The sequence below is a fragment of the Mixophyes fleayi genome, chromosome 5 (genome assembly GCF_038048845.1).
Source record: "Mixophyes fleayi isolate aMixFle1 chromosome 5, aMixFle1.hap1, whole genome shotgun sequence".
Lineage (NCBI taxonomy): Eukaryota > Metazoa > Chordata > Amphibia > Anura > Limnodynastidae > Mixophyes > Mixophyes fleayi.
In genome coordinates, this window is record NC_134406.1 from 189882891 (window position 1) to 189907689 (window position 24799).

At 38.4% G+C, this 24799-nt stretch overlaps 1 protein-coding gene across 2 annotated transcripts in view; it reads right to left on the bottom strand.

Annotated features, from left to right (window-relative positions):
* The window catches only part of LOC142158866 (putative phospholipid-transporting ATPase IIB), a 272638-nt gene that overhangs the window by 108726 nt on the left and 139113 nt on the right, over positions 1 to 24799 (bottom strand). For both annotated transcript variants that reach the window (XM_075213200.1, XM_075213199.1), the window contains exon 11: positions 8757 to 8833. In XM_075213200.1, coding sequence (XP_075069301.1) covers positions 8757 to 8833 — 77 coding nt within the window. The remainder of the gene's footprint in view (positions 1 to 8756; positions 8834 to 24799) is intronic.

The following is a 24799-nucleotide window of genomic DNA, read 5'->3' on the forward strand; positions in this document are numbered from 1 at the left end:
TATCCTATGAAGTGGCCACTGAGTGCACATGTCTACAACAAAAAGCCAAATGCTCTGAAGTTCAAAAATCTATTGCAATCCATGAAAGGACCATTATCAATTACAGAGCTGAGAATTCCCCTATTGGCAGGGGTTCCAAACATTGGACCACTGCTGTTCTACTTGCTGGGGAGAGATGAGTTAACATTAAATATTTTACTTGTGTAGACATTACACTGAATAAGCCTATTTAGTCTAGTATCATTTAGAGCATGCCACGGCATGTATACATGTCAATATATAAAAAATGCTGTGGTTGCTCTGGGTTACAGTACAGTACATCAGTGCTTTCTGCATCAAGTAATTAAGAAAGCACCAACATGTTAACTACAAGTCTTTGCATGTATTATTTTTAGAAACATTTGGAAAGCATTTTTTTATTAAAAATGTCACATGAGGATAACTTAGGGAAACAATCAAAACACAAAACAAAGAATGTCATGTAAAAACATTTGTTGCACATTCATTTCCCCCAAGGTTAATTAGCTTTCATAAATGACCTTTGCTACTGACAAACGCAACTTTATAAAGACTGACAAGGTTTAAAAAATATTTATACAGCCAGAATTGATTACAGATTTAAGAATCCTGCTGGGGGAACAAGCTATTGTACATAATCTGTACTGCCTGCCCATCACATTCAGTGAATAAAGTGATAAACATGCAGTGACCGTTACTTTTCCCACTCAGCAGGGGTTTTGCTGTGAGAAGTTGCTGATCCATCCCATTTAAAATGAAATAATTATTCTGTTTGGAAAATGAAATGATTTGGATTATGCATTTCCTATCTCAGGATATGAAAACATTTAGAGCACAGCAAAAAAACGCAATGTGTTTTTGAAACTCAGATGACTAAAATACTTTAAATATATAGGCCTATATATTGTTCAGTGAAAAATACCATGCTGCATGGTGAGAGCAAAATTTGTCTTAATTTGTCAGCTGCTCATTAGCTTTGCAATATTTTCTCAGGTTGTTTTTATTTGCATGTAGGACCCACTTCCTTGGTAGAACATTTTCCAGGATAGAAGTCACTGGACTTCACATGGAGTTAAAGACATGCCTCGATGCAATTGCCAGCAAATGTTTAGACACAGGTAGAAAAAATTGTATGACCCAAATTGTATGACCCAATAAACCAAATTAAACAGAAACTGACACAACTTGTATGTACTACTCAGTAGGGGACAGTTATCAGACTAGTTTGTAAATAAATAAATTTAAAGAATGGGTGCTCAAACCAATGGCACCAATTTATAAATGGTGAGTGTGCAAGGATTCCCCCCCCCGATATCCCGACTGTGGAACTAGCACAGAGAAATAAAAGGGGACAGAGTGTATGTTTTTGATACAGATTAAAGTGCCAATAAAACCCAAAACATTTTTGGATATCAATCATTAAGAACTTCAGTGCTAAGGACGAGTGGAATTCATACTCCCCATATACTCTAAAGTGTCCCACTTGTCCTTAGCACTCATGGGGTTCAAAGTCAAAAAAATAATACTCAGATTTTCTGTACTGCTGAAAAGGGAGTATGTCTTGTTTGGGCCAAGGAAACTTGATGCATGGTACTCAGCCACTACATTACAGAAACATCTGAAGAGCCAAGGGAATGGGGGGGAGGGCACTAAAAGTGTCTGATATTTCCAATCCTGGCACCTAGAGACTAAGGACTAGATTTACTAAACTGCGGGTTTGAAAAAGTGGGGATGTTGCCTATAGCAACCAATCAGATTCTAGCTTTCATTTATGTAGTACTTTCTACAAAATGACAGCTAGAATCTGATTGGTTGCTATAGGCAACATCCCCACTTTTTCAAACCCGCAGCTTAGTAACTCTAGCCCTAAGGGACAACCTTATTGGAAACAGAAGAATTAGAAGATATTGACTAGTGACAATGTATGACCACTAGTCAATAACACTGTACTCTACAGAAGACATTCTGCAACTCAGGCAAGGGGAAAGAGTGTTGTAATACCCAGTTTCCCCCATCTTAGCTCCAAAAAACTGTGGTTATGATGTACTCTCATTTGATGCAGTAGGTTGTTGATTTTAAAATGCTATCCTTTGTTGGGTTACCCAGAATACTGCTACAGATTTTATGCATTTCATTCAAGACCACACAGACCAGAGAAAATAAAATGTAATATTATCAAATGCTAAATATTATTATGAGAACCGCTTTTTGCTGTTTTGGAAAGGTGGCTTGAAAAGCAAGAACCACAAAGTATCAAAAAAAAAAAAACAAACATACATTTGCTTTTAGTTCTCTTTCTTGCAATTACAATAAAAAAAAATACTTTTTGCCCATTGTCTTTGCAGTATAAGGTATAAGTAAACTAATAGTATTTTCTGAAAATGGAGTCCAATGCAAAAAACAAACAAAAAACAAGGTATAATTTTGTGGTACTGCTTACAGATTACAGATATTAACTGATATTGATGTAGGAATGTGACCAGCCCAAAAAGTGCAAAAATAGGCTCAGCGCAGGGGCAAGAAAGGTCTCGGTGGTGAAGGCATTAATGTAATGTACATTGTTCATTGCAAACCTGATATTTTACTGCAGCTCTGTTAAAAAGTAAAGTACTACCCTCCACGCTCTTTCTACATCTTTAAGACAATCTCCTGACAGGATCTGATCAGGTCAAAATGAAGATAATGCGGGCATGGTTCTTGTGACGTCATTGGCACTAACCCTTATGTATGAATCACCCAAATCAAACAGTGTACTACTGCAAAAGAAATCTGTCAAGCACCTTCTTCCTGCTGCAAGGAGTGAAAGGGAGCATGGGGTCTTGCTCAGTACGGTATAAGCAACTAAAATACATCCTCTGATCTGTCTTGTTCCAGCAAACAATCCGGAACAATTTCTGCAGTGTGGCAGGGCACATTGTCTGTTGAAAGAGGCCACAGCCATCAGGGATTACAGTTGCTATGAAGGGGAAGACTTGGTCTGCAACAATATTTAGTTAGGTGGTACCTACATAAACATTGAATAGGTTGCATTTTTCCCATAGGGCGGCCTGGTGCATCTTTTCCCCAGGTAAACGACGCACACGCACCCAGCTGTACCACATAATGTAAAAGAAAATGTGATTCATCAGACTAGAACACTTTCTTCAATTGTTCCATAGTCCAATTCTGGCGCTCACATGCCCATTGTAGGCGCTTTTGACAGTGGACAGGGGTCAGCATGGGCATTCTGACCGATCTTTCAGCTTTGCTTTTTCAGCAATTTTGCACAGTAGTGGTTCTGTGGAGCAGACGGGCTAGCCTTCGCTCCCCACGCACATCAATGAGGCTTAGGTGTTCATGACCCTGTAGCCGGTTCACCGTTTGTCCCTCCTTGAACCAGTTTTGGTAGGTACTAGCCACTGCATACCAGGAACATCCCAAGACCTGCTGTTTTGGAGATGCTTTGACCCAGTCATCTAGCCATCACAATTTGGCCCTTGTCAAAGTCGCTCAGATCCTTACGCCTGCCCATTTTTCCTGCTTCCAACACATTAACTTCAATAACTGTCTGTTCACTTGCTGCACAATATACCCCACCCCTTGACAGGTGCCATTATAATGAGATAATCCATATTATTCACTTCACTTGTCGGCTAATAAGATGCAGAGATCTCTGCTCACATTCCCTGCGCATGTTTATATGACACAAGGGAAAATTAGCAGAGATTTTAGAAGAAACACTGGCGCGATGTGTGTCCACGGACTGTTCCGGATACATATCGCATCACCTCGTGGCTAATAGAATCTGCCCGTTTCTCCAAGCAGTGTTTAGTAAATATCACAGCAAAGTATATCTTCAAATAACATGATGGGCATATGGAGACTTCATTAAAACCAGACTCGTTTGTGCTTCTGACATTCTCTACCAAAATTGTTTTGCATGTCTTGTGATTAATAACACTTCTGAACTAAAGTGTCAAATGCTGCATCGTGTTTGACTATTTAAACATAGTGAAAGTTATAACTATAGTACTATTAATTATGTTTACATTTACTAACGGTCAACTTTTATGTTTAAGGTGCTTATTGCTCCAAAGTGCACCACTTGTCACCAAGGAACTACAAATCATACAGCTTCTAATTGTAAAATTAGAAAAATAGGCTCCACATTTTTACATTTCAGGATTCTTTAGATTTGGGTATTTCAATCTTCTACTACCTTTGGTATCTATAAATGTTTTGTAAAGTTCTATTAGGGACTCCCTTATGCCTTTAAACTTTAAAGAGTGTCTCTAGTTTTTTGTCTAATACAGCAAAATGGCATTTTAAGCAAATTTTGACAAGGTGTACAATCTGTTTAAAACACAAAAAAAATGACCAACATGATCAGAGAAGGTGTTTTAAAAAAGAGAAAATTATATGGGTAGAAAAATGAGCAATACAATACATAAATCGAAATCAGTAACATGCAATCAGACTGCAAAGTGTCTTACTATGTGTTAATAAATTCTGAACAGTGCTATAGATTTAGAGATCATAGTGATTAGCATTTTTGCAAAAGGTTGCAAGTAGTATGGTAAATAACCTTATATGTAATTCAAAAAAGAAGCAGTAAAATGTCATATCGAAAACATTAAGTTAAATGGGATATAAGATTATTTAGCAAGCTTATTCAGCTCTAAACCTGTTTTTGCTGAATTGAGTGTGCTGCTAAGAGCAAATATGAATATGGTGGCACTAATTTTTTCCATTGCCTTAATAAATAAGCCTGATGGTGATAATCAGACACATCTGGGACTTGACATTCACAGTACGATAACACCTTGTTTCCCAATATACCAATGGTTTAAATAAGAGTGGGCATTTGCAATATACATAAAAGAATATATTACTTGTCTCAGTTAGTCACACACTAAAGCATCTTTTTTTCCCAATTAGAAACACAAATCAATACACCCCAGAGATTGCAATAATTGCTGTAGGCAATTTGTATTATCATTCTCTCCTAATATCCTTGCTCTTTGAAATAGGTTATTAAGCAATCTGCCATGGCAACATGTGAATGCATCCCTTCATCTGAGGCACCTTTCTCACAACATACACCAGTTTGTATCATTGGTAACATGTAAGCAATATCTTAAAATAAAAAACAACATATAAACTCCTTTAGACGAAGAAAGGAGGTTCCTAACCTAGTTTAGAGACTAAATTTGTAATGAATTATGTAAAGAGACACGTAGAAGAGTTATATCAGGAAGGTTTAATCAGTTTAAGTATGATGAGAAATTACAGACAAGCTAGTGCTCTGATGGTCAGGAGTTTTGTTTACTTTAAGCTGCCACACACCCAGTGGTCTTGCCACAAACACTAAGAGCCGAGCGACATGACTACTGTCCAATTTTGTGTTCAACACTCGTATCAAATAGCCAGATCACTTCTGGTATCACTAGTGTGATCCTTTATATATCAATAGTATTGTTAATATGTATTACTGTTGTTTTGGGGGCACTGATGTGACATCATCTGCAGTATCTCAGAATGCTGATCTATTTCAAACATATTAATTGGATAAAGATATAATTTTTCTTGATGAGGAGATATAGTTGACTAGATTTTTTTCCCTGATTCGTCAATATATATATATATCACTGCATATGGTATAATTTATGAGTTATATGACATTGCTAAACGTGCAGGTATAGGACCCTGTGATTCATAAAAAAAAAAAAAAATAATCTCTTTTTTTAAAGCTTACCTTATCCCCAGGGTAATACTAATGGACCCCCACAACTGTCTCAATATCCACTCTAAGCCACATTTGCTCCTCGTTTCAGCTGTTCCCTCCTTCACTTAGAATGTAAGCTCTCTAAGGAGCAGGGTCCTCCATACCCTTTTGTTTTCATGTCTGCAATTATTTTGTCTACCTTGTATGTCCCTGTTTTATGTATATCCTATTTTCCCCTAGTGTACAGCGCTGCTGAGCACTGTGGTGTCTTACAAATCTATGATAATAAAAATTATTTTTATTTTCAAATGCTAAATTGGGGTAAAATCCTGTACTTAACACAAAAAAATGTCATAGCATAACCTGAAATGAACAATTCATTCCAAACAGCTAAAACTACCATTTTAAGTAGTTCTGTACAGTGGAATGTACCAAGATACCTACATGTCAATGTACAGGTAGATCACCATGCATAGGGAACAATTTATTGAAATATTTGGTGCTAAAAGCGGAACCACCACTTATTATATCTAATGCTTCACATATTTATTCCAGCAAAGGTACTGTCCATCATTTGGAGGGACAGTGCTAAGTTTAAAGATCTGTCCCTGTTTTTCAGTACTTACCAACTGCACAACAAAATATCTCTTTTTGTAGATGTTTGATGCAATCTATCTTTATTCCTGTTGGCGGCATACATCTTTTTTTATTGAAACACAGTATTTGAAATGCCCAGAAATACATTAGAATCAAATTCAGTAAACATGACATAATGGGGTTTTCAGTGGTTCAAGGTTCATTAAGGCAGGATAATGTGCTTAGATTCAGAAGAAAAGTGTTCCTGGTAGGAATTTTAAAATATCAGCAAGTAAGCAATGATTGTGGGTGTTGTATGGATATATTCAGTGAAGATATGAAACATTTTGAATGTTATCTAATTAATAATTATTTATTATTAGAACTCAACTGAAGATCAGGCCACATTTTAAATCAAATTAATGTAGGAAAGCAAAAGATAAGTCAAAAGAATTCACGTCTTTATCTCACCATTTCATGCTTGCTTTTAATAGTCTTGACATGTTAAGTTGCCAAATAGCCTTAATTTGCACATATATTCACATAATTTCTTCTTGAAAAATAATATAGTTGATAAATTTTCATGTTTTATAATATTAGCCAACAAAACAGCATCTCTATACTTATTCTATGGTTTAGGAAACACAGATTAAATAGCAACTAAAGTGACTATTTCAGATTAATATACAGTATATAAAAAGTTTTGTATTACTGAGTTGAATAACATCCACCATGCTCTCTTTCACTCCTCTGTAGCAGGTTGCCATATTATGGGGTAGGTGTTTCTCTAACACAGCAGACTCTCAGTGACTAACCTCTTGGTAGTCTTGGGTTCTGCACTGCGTGGTATGGTTGACTAATACTGAGATGACTGCATTCTTTTTAACCTGTATCAAGATGGGTGATTCTTGCAGTGGCACATTTGTGTAGGAATACTAGTTGACAGACTGCAATTCTGGGATGCATAAGTAGGGGGATAAATGCACTATATTGAAACACAACATTGCCATCTTACAGGAAACAGGAGAAGTCAGAGGTGGGTAAACTCGTTATTAAAAGAATAGAAAATTGTCTCACAAAATTTTCATAACAAGGACAAGGGGTCAGCTGGATCAAATGAATAAGAATGTATCAATTGTTGCATGAATGAAAATATGTAGCTTATGTTCCTTTTTCTTTTAATTTTAAGTAAAAATGCACACTAACAAATAAGGTTTATTTATCTTTAATTTACGGATATAATTGTAAAAATATATTTACACATACATATTTAGAATACATCAAAGAAAGAAATGTAGTATAATCAAGTTTGAGCTGAATTTGCAAAGCTTTAATTTACAAGAAACTGAACTATTTGTGATTGGAATTCTCATCAGACTCTGGACAGTTAATGTGGCCGTCCTCTAGCCTGCAGGGAATCTAGTCTCCATGAGAAATAGACAATAGTGATGGACATTTTATGCTGGCAGACACCATCAACACATTTAACAAAACAGTCGTCAACGTTCAACACTAGATGCCGATTTCAGACACATATTGACAGCTTTGCTTTCCAGAGGCAAATTACTAAACCATCCTGCTCCTCATTTCTGGAGACCCTTCAATAGATGATTCATTATCCAAACGACAAAATGTCAAATTAACTCCTCCTTCAGTGCTGAATACGCCTAACAAACTTTCATGTGAGCGTACTGTATGTTTATGTTTCTTGTGAAATGTCTAACACATAAGACAATTATATCTCACTTATGTTGAATCCAATATTTTAAAATGTCATGTGGCAATATAACATATAAGGTAAATAAATTTATAGTTTTTTTCCCCCTTAAATAGTTAACATCAATCATTAATAGTGTATTTTCTTTGACACAAAGTGCATGGAAGTTACACTGTTTGAGAGTCCTACTCCCAGGAAACAGGGACATTATTTCTGTTTTTACCAACACTACTACTGTGAATTTATTGATGTGTATTCCCAACAATAGGGTACAGGGTAGATGTTACGGTATATTCACAACAGGATACAGATAGAATATCAGTATGCATCCCCAAAAGAACTATACAGGAAAGTTATTGTTACACGAATGTTGTCAATCAGTATCCCCAAAAACAGGGTCAAGAGAAGGGATCACTGAGCATTCACTACAGAACAGGGAAGTTATAAGTGTGTACTTCCAACAATAAGGTGCATTATTGAAAAACTGTAGCTGGAATGTACAACAAATAGCCACACACCTGCTCCTATTCACTACATAGCCTTGCGGCATATTAGCACACCAATCTCTGTATAAATTCCACTCTGTTTAAATTATATATGGACTGTGATGGATATTGAGCATCCAGTGAGCAAAGATCATCTGACAACCAAGAAAAAATAAAGCAGTACAGAATGAATTCATACCAATTATGTTTATTCATCTACTCTAGCACACTAAAAGATTAGAAAAAGCATCCTCACCTTGTTTTTTGGATTTGATGTATTCATTACACTCCTGGTCTCCTTTCCAGTGTAAATGACAACACCTATCACAGTACCTAGAAAACCCAATGGTAAAAAAATAAAAAAATTAAGATATGCAAAATGCTAGAATTGTACAAAAGTAGAAACTCACAACAATATATTGGAACATTTGTACTCATTTATCATTAAGGGGTGATAAACGAAAGGTGGAGCATATGAGCAGCTAGTTCACTAGCAGATTTGTCATTGATGTTGGGGACAAGTCAGACTACTACAAAATTAATCTTTATCTGTTTGTCTTTGGTTTGAACGTCTGCTTTTTCTACAATGCAGTTTTCCTATGTGCTTTACCTGGCGAGATGGAACCCCTGCCAACGCGCCAGGCCAGGAAAGTGCCATTTGGATAAATAATTAAAAAACCTGGCAGCCCTATCACTACACAGAATGGGATGGTTTCCTGCAAAACATGGGGAAAGCAAGCGAGTGGCCCCCCTCTCAAGGGGACCTGGTCAGGCTAAAAAAATAATAATTCAGCTTTGTCAACTCAGTGGTCACAGTATAAGGGCAATTCTGTAATAAATCAAGGTTTTAGGAACCCCAATTTATTAGACAAAGCCAATAAAACACACACATATAATTGCTACATTTATTTTTATTGAAATAAAAACTCCTTATTCACCAGGTTATTTTTTAAAAAATAATTATTCATTATTTCTTGTCACTCCAAGGGGCCAATCTTTTTAATTCCCCCAGCTCAACCGGTTAGGGAGGCAGGAATGTGCCCCAGCAATTTTTAGTGCAGGACTGCTAGTGTCACATAGGGATGGCCCATTCATTTTGTGTCATCCCCTCCTCCCTTCCAACATAAAGGCATAGCCATGCATAGATAATGCTAGCACTGGTTCCCCCTATGAAAAGGTGAACTGCAATGTTTTTTTTTTGCTTTGTTTTTTAACTTTCTATAGACAGGCTGCCCAAACCGCATGCGATTTGAGCAATCCCGCCTATCAGAACCATCTTTATCGATTTTTGGAAAACTGCAGCTGGCTATAAATACAGTGATGTTTTCTGTGCTTTCCCATTGACTTCATTGAAAAGAGGCACCCTATGATTTCCTTTATAATCATTTTCATATTAGTGGCTTACAATGTGTAAATGACCTTAATATAAATTTGAAGCTGCACAAGAATCAGTTTTGCAATATCGACTTCTATGCATCCCAGACTATACCTGTAGAGTGGGCTCTGCATGGAGATGTTTTTTCTTTTGTTTTCAATTGGATGGTATGCTCCAATAGCCATCTATTTTTCAATAAAAAGTGCAAAAGCTGCTGAAACTGCAGTCACTGCTTGTATCAGACACACCAACTATAAAACACTGGAATGCTCAGAAAGCTGTTCCAGATGTGTAAAGACAAACTGCTGGGTTCTGAAATTTAGAGGTTTTTTTTTACAGAACGCATAAATGCAACATGACTTGTAAAATATGTTTTTCCTCTCACAAATGGAATTTATAGCTGAACTAGCGCTACGGTGTCAGAAGTTTGTAGTTGAAAAAATACAGAGTTTCATACCTGAATTCCTATGTTCATTATAATGTATGTAGATTTTTGTCACATAAACTACATTTCATTAACTATAAAATGCTGGTGCTTTGTACCTCCTGTGAGACTGGAATTAATTTGATTCCTCTTGAAAGGTTGTTCTTATGGTTTCATAACAGACCCAGTGGCACTTGCTATCTTCTACAGATAAGTGCATTCCCCATTGTTTCTGCACAATAAAGCAACTGATCAATATTACCATCTTAATTTCCCAATGCATTATGGACTGCCTCTTTCAAAAGATGAATGTTCTTGTTTATATTAAATGAACATGATGGCAGAGAAGGGCCACTTATAAATGTACATGTATTGTAAACATTCCAAGTGTCACCATGACAAGAAAGAGAATAAATAATGAATCATTTCATGCACAGATGTCTGAGAAGTAAAGCAAAATTACAATCAACAAACAACTAATTATCACAATTAAATTAGCACATTAAGATATCCATAAAACAGAGACAAATATATTAAGTGCAAAGATGACATGTTCGATGACCTTGCATTAAATTGCAGCAGTTTAAACCAAAGGCATGATTTATGATGTTGATAGGATTTCCCTACATCCATACACTTTATCCACTGCAGGAGAACTGACCATTTTTACGTAAGGGTTGGGGAGTTACTTAGAAAAAAGTGAGTAGGATTTTACTTTGAATGAGGACAATTAAATTAGATTAAATGTTGCCTAAATCTCAACTATATACAAATATATGTGTATGAATTAACAGACCTGCAGAAAAGTAAACAGTTTATTAAGTCAATGCCTGTCCGGATGAGGCCCTAAATAGAATATTAAATGTCAGGGCCCCAAATAAAATATGAAATTGATAAATAGAAATGAACATGATAACAGATATTAACAAAGTAACCCCTAGGTGTAAGGTGTAAATTAGGGAAAGCTATAACCTCGGAGAATCTTGTTGGCAAATGCAAACCGTGAACATATATGCAGGTATATAGAAATATTAACTTCCAAAGAACATGACTTCATATTGCATGTTTTGGGGAATCAGCGTGCCACTCCATACTCAGGGGGCAAACACAGCAAAAGGGATGTAAAGTATAAAAACCAACAGTACAGGGAAACAGCAGTAGTCACATGTCTTTCGGAATGAGATCTGATGTTGTAATTCCATCATATTTGGTAAATGAGTGGGAGGTTATGACTGGTTTGCTGAAGGGTGAGTTATATCTGAGAAAATTTAAGAAAGGTCAAAACTTTTGGATTATTTTTTAGCAAACCATAAGTGACACCTAGGGGACATTTCCACCCCCCATATTTGCATCTACACTGCCCCTCTGAGTGCCATCCCAGTTCAGTTGGCTTAAAAAGCCTGCGTGTGAAGGGACAAATTGTCAGTTATTTGGGAAAACAACATTGAAAACCTGTCAATCTTCCAGGCCTATTTCTCTTGGCCCAGATTAAACTGATATGTAAATTTATACTCTAAAAAATCTGTTTATTTTCCTGTATGCCATATATTTTGTCATCTTTACTAATTGATTTTATAACCTGTAAGCATTGTACTTTTTGTATAATAAAACTACCATTTAATAAATGCTTGGCTGTGTTAACCCTTTAAATACCAGTGTGGGAAGCACTAATTATTTTCGCTATCAGAGCGCAGAGTGTGCGCAATTGGGTAGTAAGTTGTAGGCGTTCTACGGGCTTTATACGTAGATGGTGGCAGAACCTAAGAGTGTGAGAAGTGTGGAAGCGGAATCCGGTGTTGGGGAAGGGACCAGTTAGATCTGTAACCTTAGAGAGAGATGAGTGTGAGATTGAATTGCTGGAATCCTGTGTGTCCCCTTACAGTAAGCTTCCAAATCACGTGTGTGCAGAGTGCGGTTTGTGTGACAGGTAGTCAGGAGCTGTTTCCTGACGAAATAGAGGTGATATATTGTTTGACTGTTTGAATACATGATAAGATCAGGGAGACAGCAGAGGCGGCTATCCCTGACACCGCCACATAACAATTAAATTCACAAAATAGATGGAAATTGACATTTTAAGGAGCTATGAACTTGGTGCTTGATAGAACAATTTAGTAGATACCCCTGTGTGTTACAAAACTGCTAAAGTAATACAATAGTTATACATTTTACATAGTAACTAGAAACCAGCAGAAAACTACAATGCAAGTGATTGAAACACTGAGGTCCCAGTAATCAGGTAAGGTTTACAAATCTAGTTGAGATGATATAGTAATACTGTATACATTTGTAAATAAATGTAATACAATGTTGGTGACAATTCTAAGAATGCAAATGAGAATGACAAACATGAATAGGCAAGAAACACCCAAAAGTTTGGTACCAGTAATTAATTGAACAGATTGTCTTATTTCATACTGTGATATGACCCGAGGACCAGTTTCTGCCCTAGGGGTAAATTTAATGCTTAAGATGCATCTTTTTGGTGGTTTTGAAACCGCATCACACATCGCCTGCAATTTTTCCCTCCAAGCTGCAGTATTTACTATCCAATGGTTTAGAGGGTGAAAACTAAAACTGGCGTCAATGTGCAGCGATTTCAAAAACCACCTGTTAAACCTGGATGAAAAAGCATCTGTTTTTTTTTAACCTAAATTATGTAACAGTCCAGTGCTACTCGGCATCAGGGTCCACACCTCTATGGAAGGGACTGCACCTAGAGATGCCTGGCCAAATACCAAGTTGTACTGGGCTCCTTCCTGGTACCTCTGGCCAGTGGGAACCAGAAAAATACTGTAAAATGTAAAATTATAAAAATAAAAATAAAGCATAGTGTCGCATTAATATATAAACCTATAATAGAGCACCCATTACTGAAGAAAGAAATGGCCTCCGTATGATAAATAAATAATGCCCCCCCATTTATGAATAAATATGGAGTTTTTTTTCCTTACTATTGAGTTTAAGATAGCTCAAACTGCAGGCCTTGAGCTACCTCACCCCTCAAAATCACCTTTTTTTTCACACCAGTTTTCTCCAAGTTTCAATTTCCACACATTCCATTCTCTTTCACTTTTCAAATGTCTTCGCTGTATTCTATATTGTGATTAGTATGCAAGGTGTTTGTTAACTAATATTTCATATACAAATGGAGATTGATAATGGTCTGGACCTTCTGTCTCCTCCAGTAGAGAGTCCTTGGTTGAGCCCTTTTGTTCACAATATCATATATGTCATTTGAGAAGGCACAAAATAAATCAGCAGGAATTTTATATTTAGGTTGTCTGTTAGGCTGCTGTAGTTACAAGATGTACACAAGTAACACACGTTCTGTGGTAACAAGAGTGTACCCATTTGTAAAGGATTTCATACAGGTCTTCTGACGATCATGTTCTTTTGATTTAGAGATTGTCTGTAGCAAAAAGAAGTAAAATCAGTAGATATTTCCTTCCGTCTTTCTTTATATAGCATAGATTGCAAATTCAATCTTATTTTTGTGACTTCCAGCTATGGTTTGATGGAAATACAATATACACCCTGTTCTTTCATGTATACTGTTTGTATTCCAGAAGTCTTGACTTAGGTATTGGTGCTCTGTGGATGTGACCAGCAATTACTCTGAGATGGTAGCCTTAACTGAATAAGGAACTCCTTAGGGAAAACAGTTGCTTATTTCATTTCTCAGTATCTGAAAATATATGGATATACCTCAAAGCATGGTTGTAAATCATAGATTTTCTTACATGATTATGGCGAAAGTTATTACATTGGAAGCAACTGAAAGTGAGTCCAACAGTGTGCTGAAACTGAGTGGACATTTTATGAAATAGAATATGTTCCTCTACACAGGTAGCCTAAATGAGAGCTTACTATAGCTAATGTACATCAAAGGGTTTGTACCACAGGTGGATTAGCCCAAATATTTAGCCACAAACATGCTTGAATGCAATGGCACAATATCTGTGTGGCATGTTGGAATTTAAGTTCATGGTTGCCAGGATGGTATTTTATGTCAGTAAACATACGACAATTTAATAGGTTAGTAGCATATGGAGGTAGCTGGGTGTGTTTCTAATAAAGGTCATCAAGATGTATTTTATCAAGCCATATATTTTCATAGTTCATGTCCCAATATTAGAAAATATTTGTTGTCATTTTGCATCTTTTTGCTTCTTGTAGTTTTCTGAGGGCATATAGAAGGTATGTATTTGATCCCATTCAGTCAGGCATAATATTTTGTGTTAGAGAGCTGGCTTTGTGCTTCCCGAGTACCAGATATAATTACTGCACCTCATTTGTTGGTCTAATTATTATTAGTTAGTTTTAAGCATCAATATATTATTATTTTTATTTATACAGCACCAATTATTATGTAGCACTGTACAGAGAATATGTACTCATTCACATCAGTCCCTGCCCACTGAAGCTTATAATTTATATTACCTACCATACACACACATACACTTCTACAGTACTGTAGGATTTAATGCCTTTCTTCGAACGGGTCAGATTCAATTAAGAGCAAAGTCCCACTGGAACCTCACACAAGGGGATGTGCTCTATACCAACAATGATGGTACAGATCGCTTATTTCAGTTGTACCCTCTTCCACTTAGAATGTAAGCTCTCTAATGATCAGGGTCCTCCATACCCTTTGTTTTCATGTCTGCATTTATTTTGTCTGCCTTGTATGTTCTTGTTTAATGTATGTCCTGTTTTTCTTACTGTACGGCGCTGCGGAGCACTGTGGTACCTTACAAATCTACAATAATGATAATAATACAGAAATCTTTGCTCATTTATGGTCACAACGCTATGAGGTTCAAGCAAAAACTAGGGGTTAAAGAGGTTATTACCAGACTTTACTTTTATTTGAATTTACCCCTATGTATCTTTTTAGTAATGCTGCCTCACAGCACTTTGGCTATGGAACGTATTCCAAACAGGGCACTATCTGGGGCTAGTTTGAATGTTCTTCCCGAGTGGTCATGTCTCCTCCCAGCCCCCCTCCCCCCACAAAAAAAATAAATCAGGGAGTCAGCTGAGACGGCATATTCAATTAGGTCTAAACATCACAGATCTGAGTTCCCCCCTGACAACATGTTACCGCAACATTGCGGATTTCGGTGCGCACCCCATAGGGTTGCAAAGGGAAATCCGTGATGTTGCGGTACCGTATTGTCACTTTACATGTGCAACCGCGCGTATCCGCGATGTCTAGATGTAATTGAAAATGCCCAAAAGAGTTGAACTCATCTCTGCTCCTTACCTTCCTCTAATCTGCAACTAGTCTACGTTCTAAAAATCCAATTGGATGTCACCTTATTTATTCCAACCATAAATTATTACATGTCCCATCCAGGGTTGCAGCTGTAATCACAATTTGGCTTTCAAATTACTAAAGTGCCACCAGATGACACAACAGTATCCTGGAAAGCTGCTGCATGAACTATTGGATTTTGTCTCACCTATTCAGGACATGTTGTAGTAGTAAATAAGGAGAAGGAAAAAAAAGCATGAGAGACGGCTAGCAGGCACCTTCTTACAGCCACCTCCCGCTAGTTACATTGAAATTACCAGACACAGGCAATAATATAATGGATTGCTCACAGAGATCCATCATGGTTGGATTATATTTTGCGATGGTAACAGAGGTTCATTTGACTTAATTTGAATGTAAACTGTTTGTATCCTGTTTATCTGATTACTTTGATTATATTGTAAGAGAAATGAGGAGGACAAGGAAAAAAAGGAACAGCCTGGAGGTGTGCTAATCTCTAATACTCTCTCTCCACTATTTAGCATTCTACTGCTGTTTCCACAACTCACATCATACTTCTCCAGCCGTTAGATTACCTCTGGCTATAGGAACTGTAATTTAACCATTCTTGGAAAAACACACAGTAAGGATCAACCTTTCATACTGCCAAAAGAAAAATACTAACAATTTTCAAAGCAAAACATACAACTTAATATTAAAAGTATAATAGAGAAGAAAATGTCTTGAATGGTTAGATTTATTCTTGTAAGAAAAGTCAAGCAAAGTTCAGAATAAAAAAAATACTTTTTTAGGAACATCTAACACACAATTAAGTTGAAGGACTTTACCATAAAAAATGTCATTGTAAACTAGTGGAAAGTTAGAGCATGTTATAACAAACTGTACAGCACAATAAACCACAATGTGTATTTTAAAACAGACTTTCATCCATTTATGCAACTCTTAAATTAGAAGACCATATATATTTTGGTAATTTATTGGTACTAATTTCATGAAGAGGAAAAAAAAATAAAGTTTGCCATTTGATGAAGTCAAATAGGTGAATCCACAATTACAAGTACAAGAATACTTAAGAATTTATTACACCAAGATGTGCCACTAACACTTTGCAAAAAAGTCATGAGGGTCAAGGTCGGGCCATGAAGAAGTGCTGTGGGAATTATGTGGGGAATACCTCAGAAATCTTCATCTCTGATTGCTGCTGTCCTGACAATTTTAGAGGCGAAAGACCACAAATCGATAGTACGAAGGATCAGTAACAGCAGTTTAATGTAAGGGCATAAGGGATTCAATGCACAGAAGATAAGGTGCAATGAATCCAGGCAGTAAGTGTCCATTAGGATTGATACCAGTTACAGAAATTTAAAGTGCTTTATTAAAAATCCCAAAGTATTTGATCATAAGCTATTTCAAGAAACTCACAAAAGATGCTACTTTATTTCAGTAGCTCTGGGAGGAACGATCATAAAGCCACATAATTTTTAACATGCAGTAAAACATTAAATGAATGCAACCTAAATGAAAAGCATATACTTAATTGTATTGTATTTAGTAGTACTAGTTGAATTATACCAACTTTCTCTGCAGAACTTAAAGTAAAACCCCTTACACAGACTGCCAAACAGAAGGTAGAGTCACATTGCTTCTAATAGCAATAACAATAGAGATAAGCTATAAGAAGGTGCAGTGGTATAACTACCACAGTAACAGCGGCTACCCAAGCTGCTCCGGTATCCGCAGTCACTGAGCTCCCCCGCTCTTTGACTCCCATAATGAAAATCCACAATGTTGTAATGTTGTGTGTGCGAGCAGGCACTCTAGGGCTCCAAATTTTAATTTTTCTCACTTAGTGATAGGTGTAGAGAGGTGAGGGGGGAAGAGAGTATGTCCCATTAAAATTGTGCAATGGATTCATCATCATCATTTATATAGCGCCACTAATTCCACAGCGCTACAGAGAACTCACTCACATCAGTCCCTGCCCCATTGGTACTTACAGTCTAAATTCCTTAATACACACACACACACACACACACAGACAGAGAGATACAGAGACAGAGAGACAGAGAGAGAGAGAGAGAGAGAGAGAGAGAGAGAGAGAGAGAGAAAGATAGAAAGAGAGACTGGGGCCAATTAACCTTCTAGTATGTTTTTGGGAGTGTGGCCGGAAACCCATGCAAACACTTGGAGAACATACAAACGCCACACAGAAAAGGCCATGGTTGGGAATAGAACTCATGACCCTAGTGCTGTGGGACAGAAGTGCTAACCACTAATGCCAATGGAGGAAGCAATTTTTTTTCGCCATACCCATATTTAGTCTGTCAATTCACTAGAAACCAGTGGCATAACTGAGGAATGAAGGACAAAGTGAATCATTGATAAAGCTGCACACTTAGAAATATTGTTTCAGCATCTAAAATGGCCACTTTTATTGTTAACAATTATATAGCAATAAATTATTGCGTTTCAAAAGAATAAAATTGTGAATATGTATCAGTTACTTGTACACAGTACAGACAGCCATTTTGTTGACTCATACACTGCAATTGATAGACTGCATTCTAATAATTATTTGCTCAGCCAACAAAATGGTGACCTCCACTGTGAATAAGAATCTGGAATCCCCAAAATATCGTTTTGCTATCCATTCATAAAATAAATTATTTACATACTTGCAAAAAACTTGTGTTAAATTGTGAATGTAGCACACATCAAACTATATTTTAACAGCGTTTCATGTACATATTTTTTTTTTGTGTTGCCACTTTAAACAAATTGTGTCTCTCCAATATCACTGGATATTTTGTATGTTGTTTTGGTTTTTCTTTATTATTTTAAATACCGCTTACTAAAATTCACTCTTTTTCAAGCCAACTATGCTGTTATTTGAATTCGATCATTTTTTAATTTTATTTTATCTATATTTTCTAATCTAGCCCATACCACACTTGGCACTGTTCTATTGCTGGAGCTTTTGTGTTATTATATAGAGCTATGAATTCTTTAGATAAAGCTGTTTCTGTATTGATTTAGAATGGAGAGCCTTTAAGGAGATTTTTTTTCCCCTCTTTCTGTATACTTGCTAAAGGTCCTTAAGTCGCCTTCTAATTATACCAAAAGAGTAAAAGAATGAGTCTTTTGTATATATATATATATATATATATATATATATATATATATATATATATATACATAATAGACACACATTATTTAAATAAAGTTTAAACTACTGCGCGAACCCCTCAGTCACCACTTTATTAAATACAATAGGCAATAAAAAAATATCCCCAATAAGAATTACCTATTGCCACTGACTAATCAAAGCCAGTATTAACCGAAACTCATTCAGAATCAGCCAAATACTAGCGGCCAGCATGAGAAGACTTGTGATGACAGGGAAAGGGTCATATGGAGACATTTGTAGTATGCAGGTGGGTCCATTTTTTAGTGGAGATTTTTCACATCCCCTCATGGATCATGAAAGAAGATGGGATATATAGGATAGAAGAAAAAAAATACTTTAAATGTAATAAATTGAATGAATATGGGTTTTAGTGAGTCATTAATTCAACTAAAGTTTATTTAAAAATGTGTGTTTTGTTTCTTTTTACTCTTGTGGTAAAAACAGCAGGGTTGTAGGAGCATTGTCCATTACACTGAGAATAATGGGGTGACTAAGAATAGATCAAGAAAGAAGAAAAGTAGATTTGACTTTAAATTCAGTAAGACTGCAGAGTTGTTTATTAAATTGAAGTCTATTTGAAATGTGTGTTTATTTTTACTCTTTTGGTATTATTGACCAGCCTTAGGGACATTATACCAAAACAGTAAAATACATTAAACTGTGTATTACTACCTGCTCTAAACTCCTGACCTTGGCTTGCATGACCATTCTTTTGCCTCAACATATTTGCTTGGTTTCTGGGTCTGCCTTTCTTATGTCTAGGAGTGCCATTCCTCTCTGCATGATCTCCCAACTTACCCATCCTGTATATTTCTGTTAGTTCCTGCCCTAGGATTCAAGTTCCCTGCAGATCATCACAACTTTATGGAGTTTAAACAATAATTACTTTACAGCTACTATGTTCAATCATGGCCATCCATAAACAGAGGTCTCATTATTGATGTCTCATATGTAGGCAATGCATGTCAACAGAGGCTCTACACCTTCAGAGAATATCTCACTCACTATTACATTAAATGCCAATGTTGTGGGGCTTTCTGTCTATTAAAGAACATGAAAGAAAAGTGCCACTTATTGGTGTGCAGTCATGTCTGCATTCCCATAAGCTGCAGCGGAGGCTTGGTTAGCCATTAAAAAACAGCAAATTACTTACTTGATATTGAGGGCCTACAACGTGGTGGTTTTGGGGATCAACAATACTCTTTGGCAATGTTTGGGACCAGAGGGGGAAAACTCATGACTACAATGTTGGGGGTGCTAATTAAAGAGTGTTCTCAAAGGTCAATACAACTCTTAAATGCTATATAAGCACATCTGCTTGACTGAAAGAAGATCCTTTACCACGCACATTTAAAAAGACACTTTTGAACTTTCACAGTTAATCAGCCTCATTTAAGCTTGGATTCATGTAGTACATTAGATTTTAGCAAGCAGTTACCATGCATAACTGTTCCAGAACTTACTTCAGTAAGGAAAATAATAAGTGTACATGTTATCATGTGTGGTAGAGCAATTGCAATAATAGATGTTGTTTTATTTAATTAGTCATTTCAAGTCCACTCCCCAACTTTTACATCAGTAAAGAGTTAGCTGGAGAAGGTTTCCCTTATACTAAACATATTTTAAAACCATAGACTTTACAACCCGCCTTTAAACATATGTTTTATTTAGTTGAGGTTCTTCAATTCATAAAAAATATTATAACCCAATTGGTAATCATCATCATCATCATTTATTTATATAGCGCCACTAATTCCGCAGCGCTGTACAGAGAACTCATTCACATCAGTCCCTGCCCCATTGGAGCTTACAGTCTAAATTCCCTACTATAGACACACACTCACACACAGACAGAGAGGGAGAGACTAGGGTCAATTTGATTTCAGCCAATTAACCTACCAGTATGTTTTTGGAGTGTGGGAGGAAACCGGAGCACCCGGAGGAAACCCACGCAAACACAGGGAGAACATACAAACTCCACACAGATAAGGCCATGGTAATTATTTCTGCATAGTTATTATGTTTTGTGCTATCTAAGGACCTTTACCCATTGGTGCTAAAACACTGTCACCGGCTTATTTTTAACTCATGTCCAATACATGCAAACCATGTGAAAATAAAATCCATGGGTCTCTATCTGTTAGGAACTCCTTCAGTCAGCACGACAGAACCCGGAATCTGCTCCGATGTCTGGTGTTCACTGGAGCCCCTAGTGGTGGGGACAGACTTGGCTGCAGACAAACGGAGGGTCGTGTAGTGTGCACTGACTGGGGAGAACCCAGAGGCAGCGTGGTAGAACACAGCGATGTGAGGTCCAGGCAAAAGGTCAAGGGCCGGCAGCAGACAGGGATATCAGAAAACAAGCCGTAGTCAGGGGTCACAGGCAATACAACGAAGTCCAAAAACAAGCCAGGGGTCATACACAGGAAATCCAAAAATAGAGTAAACACAGGAGCAGGGAAACAGGAACAGGAGCCTAGCTAAACAGGAAGCTATAACTGGCAATGAGGCTAAGTCCTCACTGCCTTAAATAGCAAGGAGAACCAATAGGAGTTGTAGTAATACAACCCCACCCACGGCATAATCACTGTACCAAGACAATACTGGCAGAGACAAGACAGCACCAATACTGAATCAAAAAGACTCTCACAGAGTCTGTTCAAAAGTATAAATATCCCTACCTTTCCCTGCAGGAATATGCCCGGGTGTGAGCCCGCTGGCCGGGCGCTGCGGCCTCCGGATTACAGCGTCCCGGTTGTTGCCTAGGCAACCGGGACGTCAGAGGCGGAAGTGAGACCCCGGTCGTCATGGAGACGGCCGGGGCGTCTGAGAGAGCCGGAAGCGAGCCGCGGCGGCCCGTCGGGGAGCCGTGGCTCGTAACAGTACCCCCCCCTTGAGGAGGGGTCAATGCACCCCGACTTCCAGGTTTCCCAGGATACTTTTTAAAAAAGTCTTTAATGAGTTGGTTAGCATGTAGATGCTTCTGCGGTACCCAGGACCGTTCCTCCGGGCCGTAGCCTTTCCAGTGGACCAAAAAGTGGAGTTGACTTTGCACCTTTTTGGAGTCTAGGATCTTTTCAACAATGAACTCTTGGTGTCCTCTGACTGAGACAGGACGAGGTCTGTGCAATTGACGTGGTCTGAATTTATGTGAACATGTAACTGCTTTCAACAAGGAACAATGGAATGTGTTAGGAATCTTGAGTGAAGGAGGAAGTTTCAACTTGAAAGCCACGGGATTAATCTGTTTAATAATGGAGAAGGGTCCAATAAACCTAGGACCTAACTTCCTACAAGGTTGCTTAAGTTTAATGTTGCGGGTAGACAGCCACACCTTGTCCCCGACCTTGAAAGGACACGGTCCACGATGCTGATCAGCATAATATTTAGACTTAAATGAAGCTTGATTGAGGGCAAGGTGAACCTTTCTCCATATCCGGCACAGATAAGAAATCGAAGAACTAGATTTGGCTTGATTCGAGACTTCCAGCGAGTTGGACCGAGGATGGAATCCGAAGTTACAGAAGAATGGCGATACCAGAGTAGATGAATGGCACGAGTTGTTGTAGGCGAACTCTGCCCATGGAAGCAGAGCAGCCCAATCACTATGGCATTTAGTTACATATAAACGGAGAAATTGCTCAAGGGATTGATTAACCCTCTCCGTTTGTCCGTTGGATTGTGGGTGATACCCCGAAGATAGACAGAGTTTAATTCCTAATTGGGCACAGAATGCTCTCCAGAATGTGGCTACAAATTGGGAGCCGCGGTCAGAGACAATATTAACAGGAAGTCCATGGAGCTTGAAAATGTGCTGAATGAATAGGGGTGCCAAGGTTTTAGCACATGGCAATCCTACAAGAGGGATGAAATGTGCCATCTTACTAAATCTGTCTACTATCACCCAGATGGTGTTAAAGCTGGATGAGCGTGGTAATTCTACGATGAAGTCCATCGATATGTGGGTCCAGGGTCTCGTTGGAACGGATAGTGGCATAAGAGGCCCGGCAGGACGTCTGCGAGAAGATTTATTCCTGGCACAGGTTTCACAGGATAACACAAACTCTTTGGTATCGGCTGCCAAGGAAGGCCACCAGACGGAACGAGACAGAAGTTCCAATGTCTTGGATACTCCAGGGTGACCTGAGGTTTTATTATCATGACATTCAGTGAAGACCGTCCTCCTCAGATAAGCTGGTACGAATAATTTACCCCTGGGAGTAGCTGATGGTGCCAACTGTTGGAGACCCCGGAGGGTTGTGCCAAGATCCTGAGTTAGGCCAAGGACTACTTTGGATGCCGGAATAATGAAAGCGGTTTCTGTGAGGGAAGGATGAGAGGCGATGAAACTGCGAGACAAGGCGTCTGCCTTAATGTTCTTGGATCCGGGCCGGAACGTAATTGTAAAGTTGAAACGGGAGAAGAAAAGGACCCACCGGGCTTGCCTGGAGTTCACAATTTTAGCAGATTGAATATACTGTAGATTTTTGTGGTCAGTATATACTGTAACCACATGATTAGCTCCCTCTAGCCAGTGGCGCCACTCTTCAAATGCCCACTTGATAGCTAGCAATTCTCTATTCCCAACGTCATAGTGGGTCTCAGCGGAGGAAAATTTTCTGGAGAAAAAGGCACAGGGATGCAAACAGTGATCAGTGATATCTTTCTGGGAAAGGATCGCACCTGCCCCGACGTCAGAGGCATCCACTTCGAGAACAAACGGTAATTCCGGATTGGGGTGTCGGAGGACAGGTGCAGAGATGAAGGCCTCTTTTAACTTTTGAAAGGACGTCAAGGCCGTAGAGGACCAATTAACGGTATCAGCCCCTTTACGTGTAAGGGCTGTGATCGGAGCCACCAATACAGAGAATGACTGGATGAATCGCCTATAATAATTAGCGAATCCTAAAAACCTCTGAATGGCTTTAAGATTGCTAGGCCGGATCCAATCGAGAACTGCCTGTACTTTACTCGGATCCATGGAGAAGCCACGAGGTGAGATGACGTATCCGAGGAACGTGACCTGAGTGACTTCAAACTCGCATTTCTCGAGTTTAGCGAAGAGGCAGTGCTGGCGGAGTTTCAGAAGTACCTGTTTGACATGAGTACGGTGCTGCTCCAGTGATTGGGAATAAATCAAAATGTCGTCAAGATAAACTACAACGAATCTCCCCAGGAATTCTCGCAGGACATCGTTAATAAAATCTTGGAACACAGCGGGGGCGTTACATAGGCCGAAGGGCATGACCCGATATTCATAATGGCCTGAGTGAGTATTGAAGGCCGTCTTCCACTCGTCGCCCTTTTTTATTCGAACCAGATTATATGCCCCCCGCAGATCGATCTTGGAGAATATCGTGGCTAATTTGAGCTGATCAAAAAGTACGGAGATGAGTGGCAACGGGTAAGTATTCTTCACGGTAATCCCATTTAGACCCCTATAGTCTATGCACGGCCGGAGGCTTCCATCTTTTTTTTTGCCACAAAGAAGAAGCCCGCTCCTACGGGTGATTTGGAGGGTTGAATGAATCCCTTACGTAGGTTTTCCTCCACATAGTCATCCATAGACTTAGTTTCAGGAATAGACAAGGCATATAATCTTCCCTTAGGAAGCTTGGCATCTGGAACCAAATCAATGGAGCAATCGTAGCTACGGTGTGGGGGTAGAGCGTCTGCTTCTTTTTTCGAGAATACGTCGTGGAATTCACGATAAGGCAATGGAAGAGATTCAGGGCTAGGCTGAACAATCCGGAGAGGAAGAGCAAGACAGGTTGAGGAACAAGCCTTACTCCATCGTATGATCTCCCCCGTGCTCCAATCTATGTGAGGGTTGTGAAGTTGAAGCCAGGGATGTCCGAGGATCAATGGTACGGAGGAACAGGGAATTAGAAAGAACGAGAGGACTTCGGAATGGAGAGCTCCCACCGTAAGCTGCAGAGGTGGTGTTTGATATGAGACCCTTCCGTCAGTTAACGGTTTACCGTCCAGACCGCAGACCGTGATTTCTGAGTCTAAGTTTACGGACGGAATAC